This window comes from Condylostylus longicornis, unplaced genomic scaffold (assembly GCF_029603195.1).
Source record: "Condylostylus longicornis isolate FDR11 unplaced genomic scaffold, ASM2960319v2 ptg000027l, whole genome shotgun sequence".
In the NCBI taxonomy this organism is placed as follows: domain Eukaryota; kingdom Metazoa; phylum Arthropoda; class Insecta; order Diptera; family Dolichopodidae; genus Condylostylus; species Condylostylus longicornis.
Window position 1 is genome coordinate 3,031,636 of NW_026577996.1, and position 26,264 is coordinate 3,057,899.

General features: G+C 23.1%; 1 protein-coding gene across 5 annotated transcripts; it reads right to left on the reverse strand.

Annotated features, from left to right (window-relative positions):
• Positions 1-48: 48 nt before the first annotated feature.
• Positions 49-24,656, reverse strand: LOC129607270 (terminal nucleotidyltransferase 5C). 5 transcript variants are annotated; one of them, XM_055518151.1, is made up of 2 exons: positions 24,121-24,656; positions 49-2,772 (listed from the first exon to the last, which is right to left on the reverse strand). In XM_055518151.1, exon 2 carries the CDS (start codon positions 2,627-2,629, stop codon positions 956-958), a length of 1,674 nt encoding a protein of 557 aa, XP_055374126.1. In that variant the 5' UTR covers positions 2,630-2,772; positions 24,121-24,656; the 3' UTR covers positions 49-955. The 5 variants fall into 5 exon arrangements, with proteins under 5 accessions (XP_055374126.1, XP_055374127.1, XP_055374130.1 ...); XM_055518152.1 differs by having other exon boundaries at positions 24,117-24,646; XM_055518155.1 differs by lacking the exon at positions 24,121-24,656 and adding an exon at positions 14,543-14,560.
• Positions 24,657-26,264: the final 1,608 nt, after the last annotated feature.

Sequence of the window (26,264 nt, forward strand, 5' to 3'; positions counted from 1 at the left end):
ATAATATATTAATATATAAGAAAAAAACATACGTTTATAAATGTATAACTTATAAACATTAAATGTATATAAATATATTTTTTTAATTGTATAATTAAATGGGCATTAATTTATTAATGAAAATTTTTAGGCAAAATATACCGTGTCCTTGAAAATGTAATTCTAACTTTAGTACCACATTGACAGTTTGTTAGAAAAGCAAATGTTTTTCAATAACCGTGAAAATAGCGTCTACTAAAACATTACCATTTCGCTGGCATGTTAGTTAAGTAAGAACTTACTGGCAGCACTATGGAAAATTTAGTGCAAATAAAAAATAGTTTAATATTCTTCTCTGTCGTTTTTCGAATTGCTGCCATTTTAAATATTTTAGCTCGAGTTAAGAATTGCCAATGTAGTTCTTAATTTTCAAAAACACCTTATAATTTATATTTTTTTTATATTTAATTATTTTACAATTATTTTTTATAATTGTGAATTCATTTTTTCAAGTATAAGTTAAGTTTAATTACTCTTGCATTTTAATGCAAGAAGTTTCTGTCTCATATTTAATTTTGTTACAACTTACAGCATAAAAAGAGCAACTTTATAATAATACATAATAAATTTATTAAATAAAATGAAAATTAGGAAAATAACATTCTTTTTTTTTCATGTAAGAAGTAAAATAGAAATACTAATAATTGTAATTATGATTATTAACTATTATTAAGGAAACGTTTTTGTTTTTTATTTTCATTTTTAACTTACGGATCCAAAAATTTTTTTTTTATTTGTAAAAATAATTATTTCTAAATTAAGAGGATATTATGCATACGTATACATATTTAAAAACATTAATTAAATAAATTGAACATTGATTATTTATATTTTCCATCTATCTGATAGATAACTATATCTATATAATATTATAATGTATTGTAATAACAAATAAAAAAATTTTTTATACATTTTTTTATGTTGCACTCAGCCATGTTGTTGGACAAGTACATATTGTTGTAGGAATCACAGAAGCATAATATATACCATTAGCATATAAAAAACTTGGAGGACCGCTTGTTAATTGAATATGTGAAGTTGCAGGTGGCTGCTGTTGCTCTGTTGTCGATAATTGTATTTGATCTTGTGGTTGCTGTATTTGTATAAGATGTGGCTGCTGTTCCTGATGTTGCTGTTGCTGTTGTGAAGTCTGCATGTGGATTTGTTGCGATTGTTGTTGATTTTGTTGTTGTGATTGCTGTTGTATAATCTTATCATTTTGTTGTTGTATTAATTGTTGCTGTTGACTTATTACCAAATTATGTCTTCTTAATTTATCTTGATGTTGTATTCGTTGTTTCTGATGTTCACGGCATAATATTTGCATAGCTAAAGATTGTATAGATGAGATTGTTTGCCTTCTTTCATGGCTCATTAGGCAAACTGTTGAATTTTCAACAACTTGTCGCAAATGCATTAAATATTGATATTGTAAATTTTCCTCATCAGTTTCCCAAAAATGATTCCTTAGATATGCTTCTAATTTAATAGTTTGTGTTGCTAAATCTGGAAAATCTATAAAAAATCTGGAGCACATATAACGTTCTAAAGTCTTAATTTTATCATTATCAACTGCTTTATAATTTCTAACTAATAAATTACAGTATTTTAATAAACCTCCACCACGTATCTCTTCTGGATTTCGTGTTGCAATTAATTTATTCTCTAAATGATATAAGGCTTCTTGAAAATCACCATAAACAGATTCACCGACAACGGTTGGATAAAAATTTTCTGATATTGGTAATGCTGCACATTCATAAAATAATAATAATGAATCCAATTGAATTTGAAATGAATCAACACTAAATTCAAATTGTCTTCGCATTGTATCAACAAATTTTAATTCAACATTTTTGTGACCAGGTGAATTACCCAGCGATATTAAACTCCATTTATCACAATCATTATTATTATTTACTTTAACCATTTTACCAACATATGCTTCTTTTAATGAACATGGCATAATACGACGTCTGGATACTCCTTCTGGTAGTAAATCTAATAAAGTGCTAAGGACGGCTGCTTTAACACGATCAAAATGGCGATTTGAACTGAATTCGACCGCAAATATTAAATCTAAATCATTATATGATTGATTTTCTGATGATAATACATGACTAGCGGCGCCACCATTTAAACGAATATCTTTAACTAACATACCAGCTCCACCATATTGTACATCCAATTCTAATTTCTTCCTAACAAGCGCAACTAAATCTTTTAGCGTTACTTCTAAAGTCGGAAAATTTCCACGTCCATGTATAGAAACTGTTTCGTTCATTACATCATTTAATTTAGAAACTTGTTCAAAAGATAACACAGCTAAACGTTGAGATCCTACATTAACATCATCATCATCATCACCTTCATCATCAGTTTCATCATGATTTAAATAATTTTCGTCGGTTTCATCATCATCGTTGTCATCATCTTCATCGTTGTCATTTGTAACATTTTCAAAAGAGCCATGATCTGATGTAGATATCAGTGATGCATTTGAAACTGGACTTGAAGATAATGTTTCGATTCCTTCATCTGAATTAAATCCATCATCTTTTTGATATAAATCCATTACCGTTGTTGACATCGGTATATTTGTTTTTATTGAAGTATCCAGTTTGTTGGTATTTTTTTTACACAGAAACTTGAATTCAATAATTTTTAGGTTATTTTTTTTAATATTATCTTCTGATAATGTTTAAGCCTCAAAATTCTTTAAGTTTATTTAAGCTGAAATGGAAAAAAAAAATAAATTAATATTATAAAATCTTGTGACAAAAAATATTATTATCAAATATTAGTAGAGTCTAAAGAGTAATATTAAAAGCTTAACAGTTTGGGCTATAATGATGAAGCACACATAATTTCAGTCAATCCAATACAGAATCCAGGGTAAGACGTCAGATTAAGTAATAAGGACAGACAGAAAACATTTTTAAGCTAAAGAATAGTTCGACACACTTAAGTACGATCGAGAATGAATCTCTTTGACTCCAAAATTATTGCCATATTTATGAATTGTGTAATTACACTGTAATACTTAAATTTTGAAGTCTTTGGTATATTTTCAATTATAATTTTCTGTAACAAATCTTGAATTTCTTTGTCTAGAAAAAAACACAAATTAAATACAACTTTACTCAACTTGGTTGATTATTGAATTTAAACTGAGTTGAAAAAAAAAATTAATGTTCAAACTCAAATGTATATAAGCTTGCGTTCTAAGTTTGAAAAATTAACTATGTACATACATATTTATTATAAAACGATTTAAAAGTTTCTAAAAATAAAAAGGAAAATTCAGTAAATTTTTTTTTATTATAGAAATATTTTATTAAAAATTGGGAACATTAAATATACAAATATGTAACACAAAAATCAGTATCAAAAACTTTATGTAGGTATAAAATTATAATGAATATATACATATGTATGTATGTATGTGCATATCTACACAGAAAAAAAAAATAAGAAACTAGGTAGGTACTAGTTTAACAGGTTATTCATTTGTTCTTTTTGTTTTTTTCTCTCTTTTGATTTTTGTTGATTGTCTTAATTTTCCGAAACAAATTTCTTTTCCGCTATAAAAATTTTGATTTACCCTTCATCTTGCTATTTTTTTTTAATCAAAATTCCATTTTAATTTACCCAAAAACAGCATAAATTTGAATTTATTTATTGACTTTTTGATCAGTTCGTCTGTCAAGACAATTTTAAATACTTTGTTATCAGAACTATAGGGTACTAGGGAAGTAGGTCATTCAATACATAAAAATATGAATCAAGTTTTCAAACTGAATAAAAGATAAAAAGATAATTGAAAAGAAAAATTTGTCTTGATCCTACCCACTTACACAAATTTAGATATAACGTAAATTTGATTTATTCAACAAGTCAAGTTGACATTTAATTTATTATTTGGCACTAAATTAAATCTTACCCTAATTTATATTATAATTTATTTTTAAAATTTTTATCAAATTAATCAATCACTAAATTACTGTAACATAATACAATTTTTAAGTAAATTGGACCAAGTATGAATTAAATGTATGTATGCGTTATATAACAGGGATGCTCGCGTATACAATACAACCGACTTGCCTCCGTAATTCAAATGAAATCTATGCTTTTTGGCTCAGTTCTTCTAAAACTGCAACGTGTTAGACTAGCGCGACCATCAAATCAAACCAAGTACACACTCACACTCACTCTGGCTCATCGATCGTGCACAGCCAGCATCAAATAACCAACTGTTTAGATGTTAAGTTGTCTGTTAAATAATTGTTTACTTTGATATTAACATATTCGTTTTTGAGAACCTTTTGTTATTGTTTTACCATGCAAACGTTGATAATTTTGCTCATGCTATTCTTGTTTTAACATAAATTTAAAACATGTTCACTTACATTTCAAATTCTTTTTTGTTTTCATTCCGTATACCGACCGCGTAAGTACTACTTGTATTTCTCATATGTTTAATACTGTCTACTTACATACATACCTTTATTATAATATGTATACATATGTACATGATATACTCTTATAATATATTTATAAATCGATCATCAAGGCCGCTTCTTGCAGTTTTTAAACTAATTTAGAATGTCTTAAGAGCTTAATATTCCAATCATAAAGAAAAAAATTGCTTAAGTACGTTACATTGACTATAATGACTATAATATCAAAAAATCGAAACAAGAAACTTAAAACCACTTTTTTTTTGTTTTTATATATAATATGTACATATTTTATTTAAAACCGTAATAAAATTATGAACGCGTTATAATATCTACATACACACCATACACACATGCTTATGTATGAATGTATATATAAATATTTAAAATATATACGTACATACACAGGTATTAAGTGTTGACACTGTGTATAATTAAAAAAAAAAATACAAAAGTAGAATACATATAAAATAAATATAAAATATTAAAATATTATACTTATTGAATTATACCATATAAACCTAAATTTACATAGGCAAGGTATTGCCTATAGTATTATAGCTATCAATTTTTAATATTATAAAATTTAATAAGTTCAATACATCAAGTCAATTCAATATATGTATACATATGTATGTATGTAGAAATGTACATGTATATGCATGTTATACTTATTTTTTTATCATGTTTTTAAAAATTGATTAAATAAAGGGTGATTTTTTATGTACATATGTAATTAATTTTAAAATTTAAAAAAAGTATAAAATTATTGCACGTAAGTATTTAATTCCTATTTAAATCGATAGTCAATTATCATTTACTTTTTAAACATGATTTTATGAAATTTAAGGTCATGAGTGCGTTTTATCACATTTTTGATAAAATATCACCGACTGTTCAATATTATGTTTAATATTGTTCGATTGATAGGATGCAATCGATGATGAATACTGAAACGGCTTTATTACAAATACTTCTATTTGCTCTCCGAACGTATTCCTTATTAATATTTCTTAATTTATTCATTAATTTGAGACGCCTATGTTCGTAATCCGTAAAAACATACATATATACATATGTACATATATAACTAGTAAATCAAACTGTGTAAACTGTCGAATTTTGAAATACATAAATACATACATTGTACATAAGTATATGTATCACACAGATGTACATTTATATGTGTACTTGCATACGTTATACATACATATTCACATATCTTAATTAGCAAAATTTAATTTTAATTTTCTTATTTAATTAATCCCATTTAAACAATAGGCTTAAAAAATAAGCTATAAAATTATAAAAAAAAATACATACATATGTATTTACATACATATAATTATATAATTTAAAGTTCAGTTAGACTCATATTTAAATATTTATACAAAGTTATTTATAAATATGTATTGGCATATAGTACGTACATATGTATATATAAATGATTTTAAACAGCAATTTAATTGTACACACTGGCACACATCTTGCATTAATTACATGTTTAAGAAAGAAAAATAAGAAGCAACGGGATGTATGTATGTATATATGTATATGTCATAAATTTGGGAATCAGTTATAAATTTTTGTTATCTCTAAATTAACGTATATACATCCATAGATCGATGCACATACATACTCGTATGCATGTATATATTAAACCGGTTTTACATATTATATATTAAACATCACAGTTTTCAAAACAAAACACAAAAAACACTTTACGTGTTCTTGTATTTAATTTTAGTATAAAATTACATTTTTTCTTACATACACATACGTATACATACATATTATATTTTAATTTTTTTTTCTAATTTAATTAAAATAGCAAAATCAATTTATGTTTATAATCTTGATAATACACATTTTGTGTTAGGTGATACATACATTACATACATAAAAATATACAATATAACATTAAAATCACATAAAAATTTGAATTCTCTCCTATATAACAGGATATTTGATTGATTGGAAGATCAAATAGAGAATTATGGTATAAGATCACCGAAAATTGTATATTTTATAATTTACTGCCATTTTATTGATATTTTTGACACTGCAGTAGATGTTCGAAATTAAAAAGCCCCTATGTTACATAAGTTTTTGCATACACCAAACTCATATATCCTAAAGTTAGCTGGATTAATGGAAAAACTCTTAAATTGGTTCCATATTTTATTCACCTTTTTTTTTTCCAATACAATTTTGTACTGATAATTGAAAGAGATGAAAAATATAGTATTACAAAAACAATAAAGAAAGACGACAATGATGAATGTAAAATTTTTGTGGACTTTTGTTGTTAAGATATGAGTTTTATTACATGAGTTTCGTGTTGTGTTTATTGGTTTGCTTTGCTAGTTCGATATTATATTTGCCTCTCTATTTTTGCTCCGTGTTGCTTGATTTTTGTTTGATGTTGCTTTTTGGTTTTTATTTATTTTTGTTTTTGCTTTTTATTTTTATAAAGCAATAACAGCAGTAAAACTACTTTTAAAAATGCTTTTTATTACGGTCTTTTTTTTTCTGTTTTTGTTTTAATTTTTGTACACATAACATTCAAGTGTTACATAATTCTTTTCCAAAAAGCGAAAGGAAATAACTGCAAGAATTATACAAGGTTTTATAACTTTAATATTCAATTTTCTAAAACAAAAAAGCAAAATGAAAATAATAAAAGTTATATAGGAATAGCATAAAATTATAAGCAAGCATTTAGTAAATGGCAAAAAAAAGGCAAAAAAGAGAATAAATAAAATATAAGAAAAAGCATCATAAAATTAAAAATCTAGAATAACTGACCTGATACGCTAATAAAAAAAAAAAACGAAAAAGAATCAAAATGAAAACGAAACTACTAAATTTCATTTTATTGTTGGTTAAAGTGAGTAAAGTAAAAATTACTATTGCATTCATTTACAATTACAACAAAAAAGGCAAAAAAATATTAATATAGGTGCACCTGCGCAAGACCATAGAATCGAATAAACCTATACAATATAATATGATCTATTATACAGAACTGTTATACAAAAGTATGTATGTATATGTAGATTGAATATTGTCGTATATATATATATGTATATATATTGTGTATTTAAATTCATCTAACAGCCCTGAACCTTATCAAAGAGTATAGTAACACGTGAATAATTCTTTATACTCTAATAATTTTGCCTCATATTCTCGAAATTTGACACTTATTTAAATGAAAACTTTTATACATGCATATTATACATACATATAGTGATAATAACCTACGAGTATGTATGCAAAAAAAAATTTATTTTGTAAATTACAAGTTATAAATTTTTTATTATAAATTTAATTTTATTTTGATAACGAAATCGAATTAGACGCCATAGATTGTTTTGTCCAAATGTCCTTACTTCAATAGTTGTGTTCCTACACAATTCAGCAATTGCAACTCATAATCTATACTTTTTATTGATACTGGATTGCTGCGATTTTGAAGTCATGGTATCTTATCAAAATGTCAAATTTCTTTTTCGTATCTATACAAATCGGAAAAAAAAAACTAACGTGAAATAGGGAGAAATTAATAAATTAAAGTTATAATGAGCACATATTTTTCGAAATTTTTTTTGGAAATGTGCTAAATTAATTTTCTATAAAATCAATAATAACAATTTTAAAATACGAATGTTTGTATGTATGTATGTTGACAAACAATAACAAATGTTTTTGAAAATTAAAAAGGGAAAATAATAATATTTAAATAAGGCAATATTTTTTTTTATAATTATTACGTATAAATGGTGTTTAATATACATAAATAAGTATGTATGTACATATATGCACGTACATTTATGATAAATTTGTCAATAAAAATTTCTGAACAAACAATGAAAAATACCACATGTTTGAACTGAAATAAATAAATAGAAATTAATGATACTTATTTTTCGCCGATTAATTTATTTAAATATTGTGTGTACTCAGTTGAAAAATATCTCATGAAATTTATTTATTTAATTTCATTAGAAAAATATTTAATATTTTCTTAATACATATATACATATTTGCGCAAAAAAACTCTTTTATTTATATACATTCATAGATATACATATATAAGGCAAGTTTTATATCAATGCAACAATATATGATGTATGAAACCAAGTCGTATTAGGTTTGATTAATTTAGTCATTAATTTATAGTACGATTCACCAGATAATTTCGAACTTTATTCTAAGTATCGAATCAGTTAATGATGGTGAGACTTTTGTTGTAATAATTCCAAAAAATTTATTATAGACACGAATCATTTGTATTAACTGGTTTGCATTTACAATAAAATAATATCGAACGAATTATTGACGATAAAAATCATTATTACTTAGTGATAAGACCCTCAGAATAAGTGCTATTAATTGTCAAATTATAAGTTACAAAAGTTGATCTGCATAATGTTTTACCTAAATGACAAGCTTTGTAAATTACATAAATATGCATACATATATGGATGAAACATAATGTGATCGTAAATAAAAATTAACATTTTTTTAAGAAATTTTTTATTTAGTTTAAAAAACTTTTAATATTTTAATTTATAATTAATTCTAATATTCAAAAATAAATAAATTTTGTTTTCATCTACTTAAATGTTAATTGATAATCATTTATAATTGTTTGTCGATATGTTTTTGATCGGAAGTTATGCCTTCGTTATAGTGATAAGAGCTGTTAGTAATCGATTAATTGCAATTAATTAAAGTAATTTTTTCAGTCAAATTTAATTTATTTCCTCGTTTTATATGCACATGTGCATTAAATCCGTTCAATGACATTTGAAACTATTAATCAAACTATGTATGTATTTAAAATAATCATCAAAAATTTTTGCTTAATTTACAAAATTTTGTTTTTTTATTATTTTTTAAAAAATTATCAAATAATTTAAAATCAATTTAATTTTATTTTTTGCATATAAGCAAAATTTGTATTATTGTTTTAGCAATATATTTAACAATGCAATTTACAAACTTCCAAAACCAGAAAAAATAATTTAGATTAATTAAAATTTTGTTTATAAAATATAAATATTATATGGCAGCTTATAATTTATGACATTAATGACAGTTTTGCAGTTTAAACAATAAGAACTTGAAAAACCAGTTTTGGGTGATTTTGCTTTTATGCATACACACAATTATTTAACTGTGACTTAACACAAGTTGCATGCATGTACTAATCAAAAAATAGTACCTAATTGACACGAAATTGAATAGCACTTTCCAACACTTCCAAATAGATTAAAATTAGAATTAAAACTGTTAAAAAAATGTTTTATTTTTTTTTTAAATAAAAAGTTTTTTTATTTTTATTAAAATTTTGTTCAAAAAAAATTGTTATAACTTATAAGTTATCTGAAACGATTCATTTAATTTTTAATATATACATATATACATATGTACATATACAAATATAAAATGTATATTTATGTATGTATGTACATTTGTAAATAATCTATAGATCCTGTTAAATTTTTCACAAACAAATATTCATTCAAAATAATGGTGATTGTCTATTGTATGTACATATGTATGTACATACACATACATATATATATTAATATACAGAATATATATATATATTACGAATATATGTATATCTGATATGTATATACGTTATATATAAATATATTTATACATTTGTGTGTATTTAAAGTACATACATACATATGTACGTATAAATATGACGCAATTGCCGCCATTCGCTTCTCTAATTTTATTTTCTTTTTGGAATTCGTTTCTGTTTTTTTTTGTTTGTTTTTTTTTTTTTTATATGAAGAAAATATAAACATTTACAAAATATCTTAAAAAGGCAACAACTTAAAATTTAATATTGACATTTTGTATTTTGTGAAAGAAAAACAAAAACAAAATACGCTTACCTATACAAATTTCTTTTTTATTCACTTGTTACACTTTAAGCTGAGTAAAAAATATTTAAATATGCTCTTCTTAAAAACGGTATAGTTAAATATAATTGCCATTATTTGGTGACATATGCAAGCACGTATATAAAGCTGCCAGAAATAGAGGACTAACACTTTAATGCAGATTAAAATTGTGTAATAAAAGTCAAAAGCAAAGTTAAGAACTATATTCCGACTTCAAAATTTCCATTATACTGTGTTATTATAAAGGATTCAGCAAGGGCAAACAGAAAACTTAATTGTGCATTTTTTATTACTGCTTTGAATAAAATTTGAAATATCATGGACACAAACCAAATATGTATATTGGGAAGAGTTTACACTAAAACAAATGTTTGTTACACTTAATTCTACCATTCGATTAAAAATTTATCATGCTACTCGTATATACTTACATATTAATATGTACTTTAAATAAAATACTAGGAAAGCTAGGAATATAAATTACAAAACCTCTCAAACAAAAAGTTAATGGTAATATTAAACAGCAAATTTCCTAACCAGCAAATATACATTTTTTTAATATACTTAAATTCATATAGAAGTTACGGTATCGAACTTTCAAATTTGCAATAAAACATTTTTATACTTTAATATTTAGGAAAGAAGGTCTTTTCTTCCTTGAAAATACCATCGGGAATTTTAATTTTTGTTGTAAAATGCAACTTACATATGTGTTATGGCTGCTGAACTGCGTAGCAAAACATAATTTATTTTGGCAGTTATATATTATATTAATATATACATATGAATATATGTAAATAAAAAAGTCGTACTTTTCTCCAACATTATCGTTCATGCCAATTATGTATTTAATTTTGAATTTGAGTTAGAAATAAAAATTTCAATTTTTTTTTTCAATTACTAGAACCTTAGTATACAAAATTATTTCAAATAGGTAGATACAATATTACACTTTTTTGTCGAATATACATCCATATATACATATATATAAGTATGATATATATATAACTATGTTAAATACATTCGTATATACAAATGTAATTGTTTAAAAATTTCTTTTCGTTACTTTATTTTTAGAATTTGTTTTTGTACTTATATTTTAAAGAAAATTTTAATCGGTTCGTCTACAAAAAAATTATTTTTAGTTTAAGAAACTTGAAGAAATGTACATACATATGTATATTTACATATATACATACATATGTTTGCATTCTGAATTCGTTACAGTATCCATAAAAAACACTATATTTACCTGAAAGCGCAATTTATAAGTACATTATGTATATGAACGTATGTACATAATGTAAGTGTGTATTTTCCAATGGAACTTAAACATACATTTTAAGGAAAGCACGTGTTTTTGTATTTTGTAAAGTCGATGCGGGGCTTAAATTTATTTAATATTTTCTATTTTTCTATTTTTTATTTTTAGAACGAAGAATTTTTTGTTTTTTATATTAGTTTACATGCAGCGTATTTTATTAATGTTATATTTACAGCTATACTTTGAAAATTTTAAGGTATTCGGCATATGAAAGTATTCAGTATTCGAGTTTTAGTCTACCGAAAACATATTAGGGCTACAGAGATTTAAAAAACAATGATTTGAACATGTTATTTGTAAATTTTTTTTTATATTTATTACAGTTAGGGCGAAACCGATGATGTAATTTGGATTTTCAATAAAACAAATTATTACTATAATTCAAACAAATATATTGAAATCGCGAATTTATGGGTTAATTTAAAATTCAATTATGGGTTTAATTTAAAAATTTATTCAATTTAAAATCAACGCTTCTTTTGCACCTACATACATACATCTTTATAACAAAACCAGTAAAGCATTTTCTCCAAAATTATTCTAAATATACATACATATATATATATATATATATATATATGTATATAGTTATGAAGTTTCATTCATTCATAATGTTTTTGTAATATCCGTTGTAAATTAAAAAGTTACAAGCGCCAAAATATGATATTTATAAATTCAGTAAAATAAAACTTTCTTATAATCATACATAAGTAGTTACAAAATATATACAGACATACATTTATTTAATGCGTATAAACACAACTTTTTGTTATAAAATTGTTCCATTCATATCTATATGTACCTATGAATCAATAGATCATTAACAATATTTTGTTATCACAATCCATATACATATATATATATATATATATTTGCAAGACGTACATACATACATACATACATATTCAATTTTTGCAAATTTGATTTTAACAGAGAAGAAAAAACTAAGTACGTGGTAAAATTTAAAACAACGCATCCAACGTAAACAATTTTTTACGAATAATTCATTTTAATAAATTTCTGCAATAACAACTCCTGTATACATACGAGTACTGAGATAAATTTCTGCTTATGTAAAATGAAAAATATTATGTACCTTTTTAAATTTATTATATATTATACACCGTTATGCATAACTATTACAGATGTACTTACATATGTACATAATGTATGATATAACAAAAAAATATCAAGGCCTGGACATTGACAGAATTGAAAGAGCGCCTAACAATATGTCATCACAACAAGTTCTTATGCATTTCATAAATATTTATAGCCTCTTAACCTCAAAATATCATCGTTAAAGAAAAATCATTGTTTTTTTTGTCATTTTCAATAGTAAAAAAATGTTTATAAAATCATTTTTCTGCAACATTTAATAATTGATTCAAAAGAGACATCAGCAAATTTATAGAAATAACAAAAAAAAAATTAAGAAATCAAAATCAAACACAAAAAAAATCTTGTTTTTTTGTTATACACCTACACAACACTAGCGCACATGGAAGATCTACATACATATATGAGAATTTTAAAAAAAAGCAATGTCCAGACCTTGATTTTTGTTACGTCGAAATACCTTTTATAATGAATTACATATGTACATATGTATGCATATACATATATAAATATATTATGTACTTATATAACACATCTATGTATATAAATACATATTTCACTTTTAATATTAAACCGTTATCTCTCAGTCTTCTTAATTAATTACTCATGTATGTACATACAAACCACATACATAATTTTGTAAATTCAAATATAAATTTTGTTTTTAAGAAAATAACTGTGAATTTTAAAAATAATTTAATTGTTAACTGTTTATTTTTTTTATTTTTACTGTACTCCAGTAAAATCAAACTAATGCAAGTCTATGTGAATTGCGGATAAAAATTTCATTCAATATTTTGTTTCAGAATTTTAAAAACATACTTAAGTACATAAGTACATGCAAATATTTTTAAAATATATGAATGAAACGTGTACATATCTACAATGCACAAATGTATATACATATGTAACTGCATGAAAAAGAATGTTTTAAATAAATTTTTGAAATAATATGAAAAAATTTATTTTAAGTTTTTACAATTAAAATTTACCCATTTTAGTTTAAAAATAAATTTACAATTTCATTTGAAAAAGATAAAACAAAATTTAAAAGAACTTTGATTAAAATAACAGAAAAAAGAATCAAAAATTGTCACGTCATAAACTTTTATACACAAGTATTTATATTGTATGCATGTACCTTACATATGTTTGCATTGTGTATATACTAAGCATGAATACATGAATTGTGTATGTGGTGAGATAAAATTACCTTTTCTGCATAGAAACAAGATTGCTTTTCCGTTTCTTCAACAGTTTGTTTTAAAATTTTTTGTATATTTTTCGTTTTGCTTTTTTTGAATAATTTTTATTTTAATTTTTTAACAAAAATCACTGATATTTTGCGTTTATTTAGCGATTATAAAATTAATTATTATGAAAATATAAAATTAACACCATCACACACAATAATTATTGTTATGCAAAATGAAAAAAAAAAAATATTTTTCTTCAAGTTTTGATTTCATCAAAAGATTTAATAAAAAAAAAATTGAAAGAGAAAATAAAATATAAAATGTTATTTTATTTTCTGCTCCCGGAAGAAATTGGTATGTACCTACTTGTATACGATAAAACGGCTCTTTCAAGTTATAATAAATTGGCAAAAAATATTCTTACTCTTATGTGTTTTTATTATTTTTTTTTTTAAATGAAAAAATAATTACCGAAATATCCGTACAAAATATTTTCATGAATCACTCAACAAAAAATATAATCCTTAACTAAAATATTTTGTATACTCTTTTTACGCATATTGTTGCCAAAAAAAAAAATAAAATAAAAAATTCTTCTTCAATACGTCTTTCAGTCTTTCTCTATCTGAGGTACATACATACTACATACATTCATACAAGCATGTATACATGTTATACCTATATTTATAACAGTTTAATTTAGAACTTTAAAGAAAATTCTTGAAATAAAAAAAAAATTAAAATGAAAATGAAAACAAGAAACAATCAAATAAAAATCCTACACTATAGTCACTACACTAGCACACTACATGTATTAGAGATAAATATTTTGCCTGTTGTGTTATTGTCAAAGAAAAATAGAAAAAGCTCTTTTTTCTCTATAAACAAGTATATGTAATTGTATAATATATATCCATATATATATATATGTATACATGTATGTATATATCAAATATGATAAATATATTTCGTGCCTACGTATCTGAATATATGTACATATATATATATTAATATATATTAAGTACTAAATAGTATTACATATGTATATATCTATATATTATGTGCACTGCATACCCACATGCCGCCGTTATATTTTTTTTTTTACATAAACACGTTAATATAGTAAATAAAAATAAGTTGTATATAATGATAATAAGGTAGGTACATATATAAAATCAAAATACGAAGAGAATTTCTATATTATTATTAGTACATACTACATGGTTGGTCATAATGTAAGACTTATCAAAAATCAGTGTTGGAAGGGTACTTTTGGTTCGTCACAGAAAGAATCCTCCATGGCTTTCATAGGGTATTTTAATTTCTACATCTTGAATAGAAACAAAATTATTAGGTTTAGAAATTATTAGTTAGTAACTTGGTAGGACCAAAATTATTAGCAAAATAGAACCGAATTTATTAGGTTTTCAACATATTCAAATTTACTCTTAATTAAAAAAAAGCAAGAACGCAATAATCTTTTATCCCATGTATTTGGTGCTGTTTGCTCCATCACTTAAATTTTATGTTCACACACTGATCAAAATGCACACACAAACACACATACATACATTTTATTTTTTTAAATACAAATTTCACATGTTTGCTTATAAGAAAAAGTATTGTTATTCTTATATACGCAGGTAAATTTTAATATTTAAGAGAAAAATTCTATTTAAATATAGATAGCAAAAAAAAAAGAAGAACGAAAAAGATTTTTGTTCAAAAATTCTAGCGCAATAAAATTTTACAAAACAAACAACAAAATAATTAAAAAGAACAACAATTCAATTTAAAAATTATTAATTAAGATTAGAATAATTTTTTTTTGAGGCACCTTAATTATCTTGTGAACAAGCGTAACGCAAATCAAAACAACAATTTTAAAAAGTCATCAATAAAACAAAAAAATTGACATTATAATGTTTGATGGTACATACATATGTACATACATTATATTAGATAAAAGTTTGATTGCTTTGTATACAATTATCACACATTCGAAAGTGATAATAAAATCAAAATTAAATCAAACAATAAGATTGTGTTATTGTTTTTTGCTTAGTGAATTTTTTGCCAAACAATTTCATAATAATAAGCAATTTTACAATTTATTAGATTGATTAGATTACATTAACTTTTTAATAAATTTAATTTATTTTGATAAATTTTCTAAATGTCATAAACAAATTTTCGGGTAAGTACACTTAATGATTTTTGATAATCTTTAGACAATATTTTATTGAAATATCCAGATACAATTTATGCAAATTGGCCAAAATAATTGTATTTTAGTACAATTGTACTTGAACACTAACAAATTAGAAATATCGTATAAGTAGTTGCAGAAATACTATGCGACACAATTCAAGTTGTAGTTCTACTTACTAATTACCTATACTCAAAACGTTCAATTATTTTTGTGTTTATCCATTACCCCTAAGCTAAACATCAAAATGGCAATAATACTGTACGACTGTAATTGTACTAGAATTCTGATATCAAGAAAATATTTTAAAAAATTATAAAGTTACATTTTAAAATCTCTGATTATGAAATAAATAATTAAGTGTAGGGTATAAAAATAAAATATGTTATTATTTTGTGAAACACAAATACTTATTTTCTATATTGTTATATATTGTCTCAGTTGTTTATATTATGTTATGCACGTATGTATATATGAATATGTATAACATATATTAACGTATACAATAAATGTGTAAGCGTATTCAAATTTAGAACAATTTATAAGATGTCATTAAGTAATAAAATATTAAAATGTAAAAAGATTTATATTGTATAAAATTAATTATGAAATTATTAAATAACAAAAATTATTTTTGAATCAATTATATACGGGACTAAAATTTTATTATATGATCACTAAGCATTTACACATGCATACATACACAAAATGGAAAAGTTACATATTTTAATAATGGAAAAGTTTTTTTTTTCAAATCTGATGATTATTTAAATTGTAAAATTTAAAAGGTTAAAAAACGTAAGTAAAACATGAAAAATTTAGCTGGAATACGGTAAATATGACAAAAATATAACAATATCTACACCTAATTTTAAATTAATTTGAAAAATTATTATTTAAATCAATTAATTGTTATTATTTAATTAACATTTGTTATTAACTTATAGATTTCATGGAATATAAAAGTTTATGCAAAATTTCATTTGGTCATTGTTGCAAATAGAATGAAAGCAGTTCCTCGTCCAATTCCAAATTAAAGAACAGTTTTTCTAACATTATATCAATATTTATATATGGTAGGTATATTAATTTATGTATGTATGTGTTATTACGATGTGCTGTTATGATCACACAAATTTAATGTCATGTGTTATTATGATTATCAAATAGATATACATTTTCCTACCTTAAATAAATAATAAGCGAATATACATGTTAAAACATGCATACCTACATATATTAATATAAATATATATCCATACTAGATCATCGGAAAAAGTCGGTATTTCTGTGTTATATGTACATATTATATGTACATATAACAGTATAACAATTGAAAGTTTAGAAAAATTTAATACGCATATTCTATTAATAATTACTTAATTTTAATTCCAAATTAAGTCATGAAATTGCTGTAGAAAATTACTTTTTATTTTTAAATACGTAATATGTATAAATATGTATATTTTTTTATATGTAGTATGTTATTTTTTATATGTATCATGCATGCATATGTTGTTTGTAAAAAAAACTATAAATTCTTCTGTTTTCAAAATCGAAGACTTCAAAATTTTCAATCAACAGCAGTCTACGTACTTACATACATATATGTATATAGTATGTAATTGAAAATAGATGAACTAAAGGCTGCGAATTCAATCATAACTTTAGCCCTCATTAGATTAGTGACCATTGCATGCTTACATTATTCAGCAATTTGTAAATTTTGTATTTTATAAGAAACTAGAAGCAAAGCCCCCGTACTTATGCAATTTTCGATTTTGCAATTGTTCGATTACTTCTTACTGTGTTTCACTACATATGTAGCCTTATATTAATAGCCTTGTAAATGGAATAAAATTAAAGGTAAGGTTCATAATGGATTTAGTAAATATTATAAAGTAAAACTTGTTATTAAAAAAATTCCGTAAGAAAATTACAAATCATATTAGTATTGACGTCATTACTGTTACATTTACAAAAGCAACAGTGTATAAAAGGAGCAAAAAAAAAAGAAAATAATTTGTTTTCATTTTTAAGGTAATTGAAACGTCATCTGCATCCCATTTTGTGATAGTATGACGTCAAAGGACTTATATTTTTTTTCTTTTTCATTACCATTACCACAAATTTCATAAAATTTTGTGTGGGCAGAACATTTTATTTAATGGAAACATCAAGGATATTTTTAGAAAATATTTATGTATTACTTTTAAATTTCAATGTATTTGTAATTCTATTTACTCCTAAAAACATATTATTTACACTTGAACATATGTGTTCGTATGTATGTATGTGTGTAGTAATTTAGAAGTTCTTAATATTGCAGAAAAATTGTGCAGATATTGTAAGCGTATAATATTTTTTGCTAACTTTTTATGAAAAATGAAATCATACATACGCATTAGTATATACGCATAAGCATGTACATATGTATATGGTATGAGGTTCAATTTGGTATGAAAAAATATTTATTGGTTACGTTATCAAAACGGTTTTTTACAAGTTAAGTAAAAAATTTGCTAAAAACCGAAATTTTAATTCTTATCACATAATTTTGTTAAAAAGTTAACGTAAATTACATCCATGACTTCAAAATTGCAACAATACTGCACAATACAGAAATAAAAATTCATAAGCTGAATTCCTACTCAACAGCGCCGTATTACTACAATCTCGAAGTCAGATTTTGTTTAAATATTCATTTATATTTACATTTGTGCTTAGTTGTACATTTATTGAAATGAATTATTCAAAAAATATTGCATGTTATGTATATGTGCAATAAATATACAAGTATATGCATATAAAATATATTAAAATCTTAATGCAAGCACTTTTTATTACATTATCAAAACTTCTGTGATAAGGGTTTATTAACACTTAATGAATGTAGTTTAATCAAAGCAAATTTTAATAAAAAATTTAACTTGTGTTTCAAATATTAGAAATTTTTTCAAGTCAAGTGACGAATTTTGCAAAATTAAAAAAATTCTTGAAAAAAAATTCAGTCAAACCATTTGAAAATGTGATGTTTTGTCATATGATTTTTAAAGGGTTCTTGACATTTAGACTAATCGTTTGACATTTTTATTAAACAAAATTACAAACAATATTAATATACCTTTTCAATTTGATGTTAATATCTTTTACTATATTAAACTACAGCCTTTCAAAAGTTTCGATTATGTTAAGCTATCTTTACAAAGTCTATTTTCTTTTTATAAATAAAAATATTTGTTTACAGGCGGCTAACATAATTGTATACCTCTTTAGTCAGAAATTTTTAACGGTATATAGTAATTCCTTGTCCCCTGTCTAAGAAAGAAATTTAAATTTCAATGAATGAACTGTCATACCGACTCTTAACATTTTTAGAGTGACCCATTAATGTATGTGTTGCATGAAGGGTATGAAACATTCTATACGATCGTATAACATAGCAAATTGTTCGTGCATAACGCTCCAATTTACACTAGCCTTTGTATTAATGTACAAGTTTAAAGTCTATCAAGCTGTATAATGTACACTGAATACTGCTTGATAGACTTATATTTTTATGGTTCCTATAGCATAGATGGCGTTATACGGAAAATAAATATCCAACTTTAATGTTTAGGTTTTTAAGATTAGGTTTTACTTTTATATTACATCATAATATAAAATAGCTTTGTATATAGTTCAATATAGTTCAGAGTGTTCTTCTTAATAAAAAGCAAACATTTAATTCATATAGACCGAGCAATGTAATACCAATACAATTAAATTTCAAAGTATTATGGTAATAAAATAAATAATGTATATTATGTACGAAAAAAAATAAAAAACCAAACCTAGCTCAAATTATTTACCTATAAATGACAACTGAATATCTAATCAATTAGCTAATCCATTTTCATTTATCCTCATTTAGTAGTAAAATATTCATAATTGACTATACTTATAGCCTTAACCTATAATTTATAAATTTATTCTAAATGGAAACGTACACATGCACATTAAATTAATATTCACGTATGTATATATGTAAATACGCTTAAAATTAGTCTAAGCACTATATTATTACAATTTCTATATACAAATTAGTATTCGTATGAATAACATTAAAAATAAAAAGAAATTATAATTTTTCATTAAAAGAAAAGTATAAAGATTAGATTTTTAATTACACGATATGAAGTCTTCATCAGCTGTTTTGAAATTGATAACCTAAACTGTTATCAATTTACAATTTGTTTTTCATTTTTTTTGTTGAATTTCGTATTTAATTTTCTTGTTTTTAATTAACAAGTTTTAAAAAATGATAAGAGTATATAATAGAATTTCTTTACATACAATATAAATAATTAAAAAAGTGACAACAAAGTTGATATCAATTTGAATACAATTTTGTTTTTCTTTTTTAATTTTATGAATGTCAAATTTTAATTAATAAATTGTATTGTTTTTAAAGAAAGTTTCAGATTGAATGAAAGTGCAAAAAATGTGAAGTCATTTAACGGAATAAATGTGAGTAACTATTCGTTTCAACTATTCTTTTAATCAATAATTGTTAAAGGTTAGAGGAGTTGAAACTGTTATACCTTAAAGTGTTATACGTTCAGACTGTTATATATAACATATCAGTAATTTTTATTTAGTAGATAAAAGTTATCTACTCATGCTACGAATTACTTGCAATATATAAAAAATCAGATACGATCAGCACATAACCGACCGGAAAGAAATTTTCTATAATTTAAATTTAACAAAAGTATTGCAAAAGATTATGAAAATGCCCTTTAAATACTTTTTTCAAATTTTAATGATTCTAGTAAGCTTTTAGTTTGATACCTGCAAAAATGGAAATTTGGTTCAGGTTCACTTTATACCATCCGAATTTCGTGAAAAACTCAGTTTTGGTACTAAATAAAACTTTAATATTAAATTCAGTTAGTTCCATATACACGTACAGTTAAAAAATTTAAAATTGTTCCAGTTCCCGAGGCGTTAATATAACAAAAATTGATCTATCCGTGACACATCCAAATTAAAATCATATTTTCATAAATTTTTATTAAAATCTGTTCAGTTGAACTTGAATGACAGACAGACAAACTGATAGACAGACACACTGACATCTTGCTAAAATAGTTTGTTTATATGCTTCCCTATTGGAGAAGTACGTTTCGGAATAGGTGCAAAGAGCGTAATTAAAAATATTTGAAAGTAAAACTGTTATATGAATAAACAATTTTTTAGCATAAACCTCTATTTTTTTTTATTTACTGAAATTGTACATAAATAATTTTAATGTGTTTAACTTTTATTATTATTTATTCAATTTGATTTTATTTTGCTTTTCTTTCATCTTTTTTACTTGACCTTCGTTTCATTTTAACCAAGAATGTTGGTATGTATTTAACGTTCATTCAAATAAAATTAATAAAAACTGGGTAACTTTTATAATATCAATAACATTCAAAAATAAATTCTTTTCTAAGTTGGTTAAAATTAAATATCTAGGTTTTTATTTACTCTAGTTTTGTATTTCGCATTGAAGTAACGATAATCTGGCCAATTTTTAGCCAGTTTTAGATTTTTTTTTTTAATACTAATGCAAATTAACAGAAACGGAATGTGTACGTTTTTTTTATAACAAAAAAAAAAAGATAGGAAAAAAATTAAAAAAAAAAGTATGTAAAAATGTAAACGTACTAATTATACGCGATATTTCGTATAAGAATAAATTATAAAACAAATAATATGAGTATGTTTGTATATGTATATAAAAAGTAAGAGACACAAACACAACCGCAAGTTTTATATAAATTTTATTCGTAGGTACTTTATGTATATAAAATATACATACATATATTCTGTACGTTTATTCATAAGTATTTAATTTTCTCATACAAATGTATATCTATACATTCATAAGTACATACATATATATATATATATATATATATATATAGGTTATTTTGTTTTTTTATAAATTTACATTTATTATACAATAATATGAAATACAAACTGTAACATTCTATGAAATAAAAATTGAGCTTTTGCCTTCGTCATTTTGCAAAAGTTTTGAATTCTTTTGAGATAATTGAATATTTAAATAAAAAAAAATCAAATTGTATCCATACGTATTTAATAATATGCTTATGGTATTAAATTAATTCTGTCAATTATAAGGTATGTGCAATTTAATTCAACAAAGAGAGATATAATATACATACATATATTACCTCCCTAGGAATACTATTCAAAATTCCCATTATAAAAGGAATATGTTTCTATTTTCATTTTCTTATTGTTTTACTTAATTAATGCTATAGTACCACTAGCACTTAATTTTAATTTAATATTTTATATATATTTTAGTACTTATTAAAATTGACTAATTAATTGACTAATTAATACAAAATTGTTAATAGATTATAAAATAATTTAATAAGTGAATTCTAATAAATAAAACAATATTATAAAAGGTATTTCTACCTTCTATCTCGAAGCCCAATAGATGGCTCTTAATATTTTTGTACGAAAAATGGATTCTTTTATATTATATCTACAGTTTAGTTTTTAATCTTGTATAACATTATTTCCTAACAAAAGTTTTTCAAACAGGGTTTTCTAACATCTTTACATACACAGAACATTAATGATAGTAGAAAAGTGCAAAAAAAATCAAATCTATTCAAATATTAAATATTTAACATTATGTATTTTATTTTCATGGCGATACGAAAATCTAAGCAACCTATTGGAATTTTAGCAACCACTTTATAAAAGTTGGTTAATTACTTAACTAGAATTTCTGTTTGCTTGTTTCGTATAAGTAAATATTAGCTAAACAATAAAAATATTAGGTCTAAAATTGAATTATGGAAATTGATTAAGTTTCTTTTAAGAAATGTTTTTAAATTAATTTTGTCTATTCTTCTTTATCGTAAAATATATTTTCTTTTATTATAAACTTAATTCCTTCTTAATAAGAATTAAGTTTTAATTTAGAACGCTTCCATATTAAAACTGGATTTGACAACTTTCACTTTCGTATGTAATTTTAATAACATATACATACTTTTAATTCTAATAATTAGATTCAATAAACTTCAGATGTATGTACACACATTATACATACATATTTGGACATGTAAATATACACATACCCACACATTTAAATTGATAACTAAAAAATTATAGACCTAAGTAAGGTATTTTTTTTTGTTTTCAGATTTTGTTTCGAGAATCATTTTAATTTAAACAAGTTCGTTTATAAAAAAAAAAAAATTATACTTGTTTTGAGAATTGCTATGAATCTCACGTAAAATAAAAAAAAAACAGTCACGTAATGTTTTTGTATTTTTGCTTTTAAAATATTGGAGCATTTTAATGGTTATACAAAATATACTTATGCATGTTTGTGGTTTGTGTACACAAAAGTAAGATTTTTCATATTTTTAATAAAATAAAATTTTGGTATTTAAAGTCTATATTTGTTTATACAATGAGTGGGTACAATTTTATTATTTCAGAAAAAAGAAAAGTTTTAGGGCGCCCTCTATACTCAATATTTAGTTTTATGGGTATAAGGTATTTTAAATTCTGTTATACTAATCGAAAAATTGCAACTCTCTTGCAAGATATTAATATGATCTTGTCTTTTTGTATTAAAATTTAATTGCTGTCATATCAATTTTGATTTGATTTATAATTAAAAAAAAATATATATATAAAAAACTTCTAATATAATATGTATTTTAATTTTATATTAAACATATAGATTGTATATATGTGTATCTATAAATAAAACAAAAAAAAAAAACTGAATAAAACATTTTTTGTTACCTACATGAAAATTAGCTTTCGTAAGCAATTTTCATATTGTTCTTCCAACTGTAATCCAATTGTCGCTTTAGTTAGTAGTGTATTTATAGTATATGTATATGTGATAGCGCTGTATAGATTTTATTTCAAAGCTTGTTGTTGTTGATAGTTTCCTTTTGCCTTGCCGTTATTTTTATACTATTTTCTATATACTTTGTTTCTTGAAAAAGAACAATTATTATTGTTTTTTAAGATTGAATTTTATTTTTTTCTTGTTGGTTTTCTGCAAAACGTATAGGAAATTTTCTTTAATAATATTAAGCCTTTTTTTTGCGTTTGTTGAATTTAATTTGTTTCGGTTATTAATTATAATTATTAATTTTTTTAATATATAAAAATCACTTCAAATTTTTAAAAATTCAATTCATTTGCTTATATTGTTTATAAATTTATTAATTTTAATAAAGTCTTAATATACAAAATGTTTCAACCTAAGATACAGGAAAAAAATTTAAACTGGTTTCAAGAAAAAAAAAACTATTTTACGGCTAAATTAAATAATTTAAAGGTGTTTCAAAACACGCACGTACAATCACAGAATTTATAAAATAGTTAAGTTTTAAAATTAAATTTTTAATTCTCTTTTTTGTGTCTTCATTTCTAGAAAAACCTGAATTTAAAAACAAAAAATTTTTTTTTCAAACTGGGGATAGTTTTAATGATTATAAGAACAAGAATATAAATTTATATATTTTAATTAATATTTTTTAAAATTGAAGAGTTTATTAAATACAAACACGTGATAATAATTCAAAATTAAATTGCTGTACTTTAAAATTGTAAAATAATCAAATTTGCAGAAAATTTTGTAGGTCGATTTTAAGTATGCAGAATGTTTTTTAAAAAATAATAAAAATTAATTAATTTGAAGTGTATTGTTTATTTATATTAGAATATTTTAAATATTTCTCGTTACAATACATGAAATGCATGAAATGACGTATAATATTCTCATTTGTAGTTTGTAAAATTAATATTATTAAAATTTAAATATGCCAAATATAAGACAAAAAAAATTATGTAAAAAAAGTTTATTTTTTTTATTTCTTTTTTATTCAATAAGAATATTTTAGTTATTTTTTATTTGAATTTTTATTGTACAACATTATTTTATTTTGCTTTCAAACGCAATTAACTTCACTTAGCGACTGATCTCTTTCGCTGCAAATATTTACTCGTACTTAATATTTTTGTATCATTTCATACAATATAAAACGAGCAACAAACCATCACTATGTATACATACACATATATACATATACAAAAATATATATATTAGGTATATAATATTATATATTTTATAAATATACAATATTAATAATGGTAGTTGAAAAAATTTATTATGTTGTTTTTATTATTTTAATGTTAATGTGTGTTGTCGTCGTTGTCAATTTTGTTGTTTTTATTAATTTTCTAGTAGTAGTAAAAAAACTAGATAATTGCTTTTTCCATTTGTTTTTTTTTTGGTATTTTTAAATTTTTCTACTATTAATTTTTTTTTTTGGTTGAATACAGTGTATGACAAACTGTATATAATGTAAAGAAAAATACCTTCAATTTAAAATATACGTATATGAATGAAATTATAATGTATGTACATAGATATTTCTCAGCATATGTGTGGCATATAATATATTATATACGTACGTACATATATTATTCTTGAATAAGTACATATGGTATAATAATATAAATAAAGTTTTCTGGTATATAGGTGCTTGTACAAAATAAAATTAAGTTTCAAAAAAAAAAAAAAATAACTGACACTTTAAAAACTTTATTGAAAAAAACAAAAAAATTAATAAAATTGTTGAACGAACGAGCTAAACACACTACACAGCAGCAGCGAACAGCAAACTAAACTCTACCGTTAAGCTTTTTTTTTTTATTATACATCATATTCTTTTTGTAAGGTACGATTAAATTTTAAAAGCAAAAATAAATAAGTATGTAATTGTTTATTTATTTTTAAAAACTTGTCTATATCCATCTACATACGAACAATATGTATAAATAATATACGAATACATATATATATAAATGCTGATTTAAAAAAAATTTAAATACAATATTAAAAAAAGCAGTCAGCTCTTATTGTAAAAATACAAA

Bases quoted from the DNA above. Each gene is read 5' to 3' on its own strand.
- LOC129607270 (XM_055518151.1), bottom strand. From the start codon at position 2,629: ATGTCAACAACGGTAATGGATTTATATCAAAAAGATGATGGATTTAAT.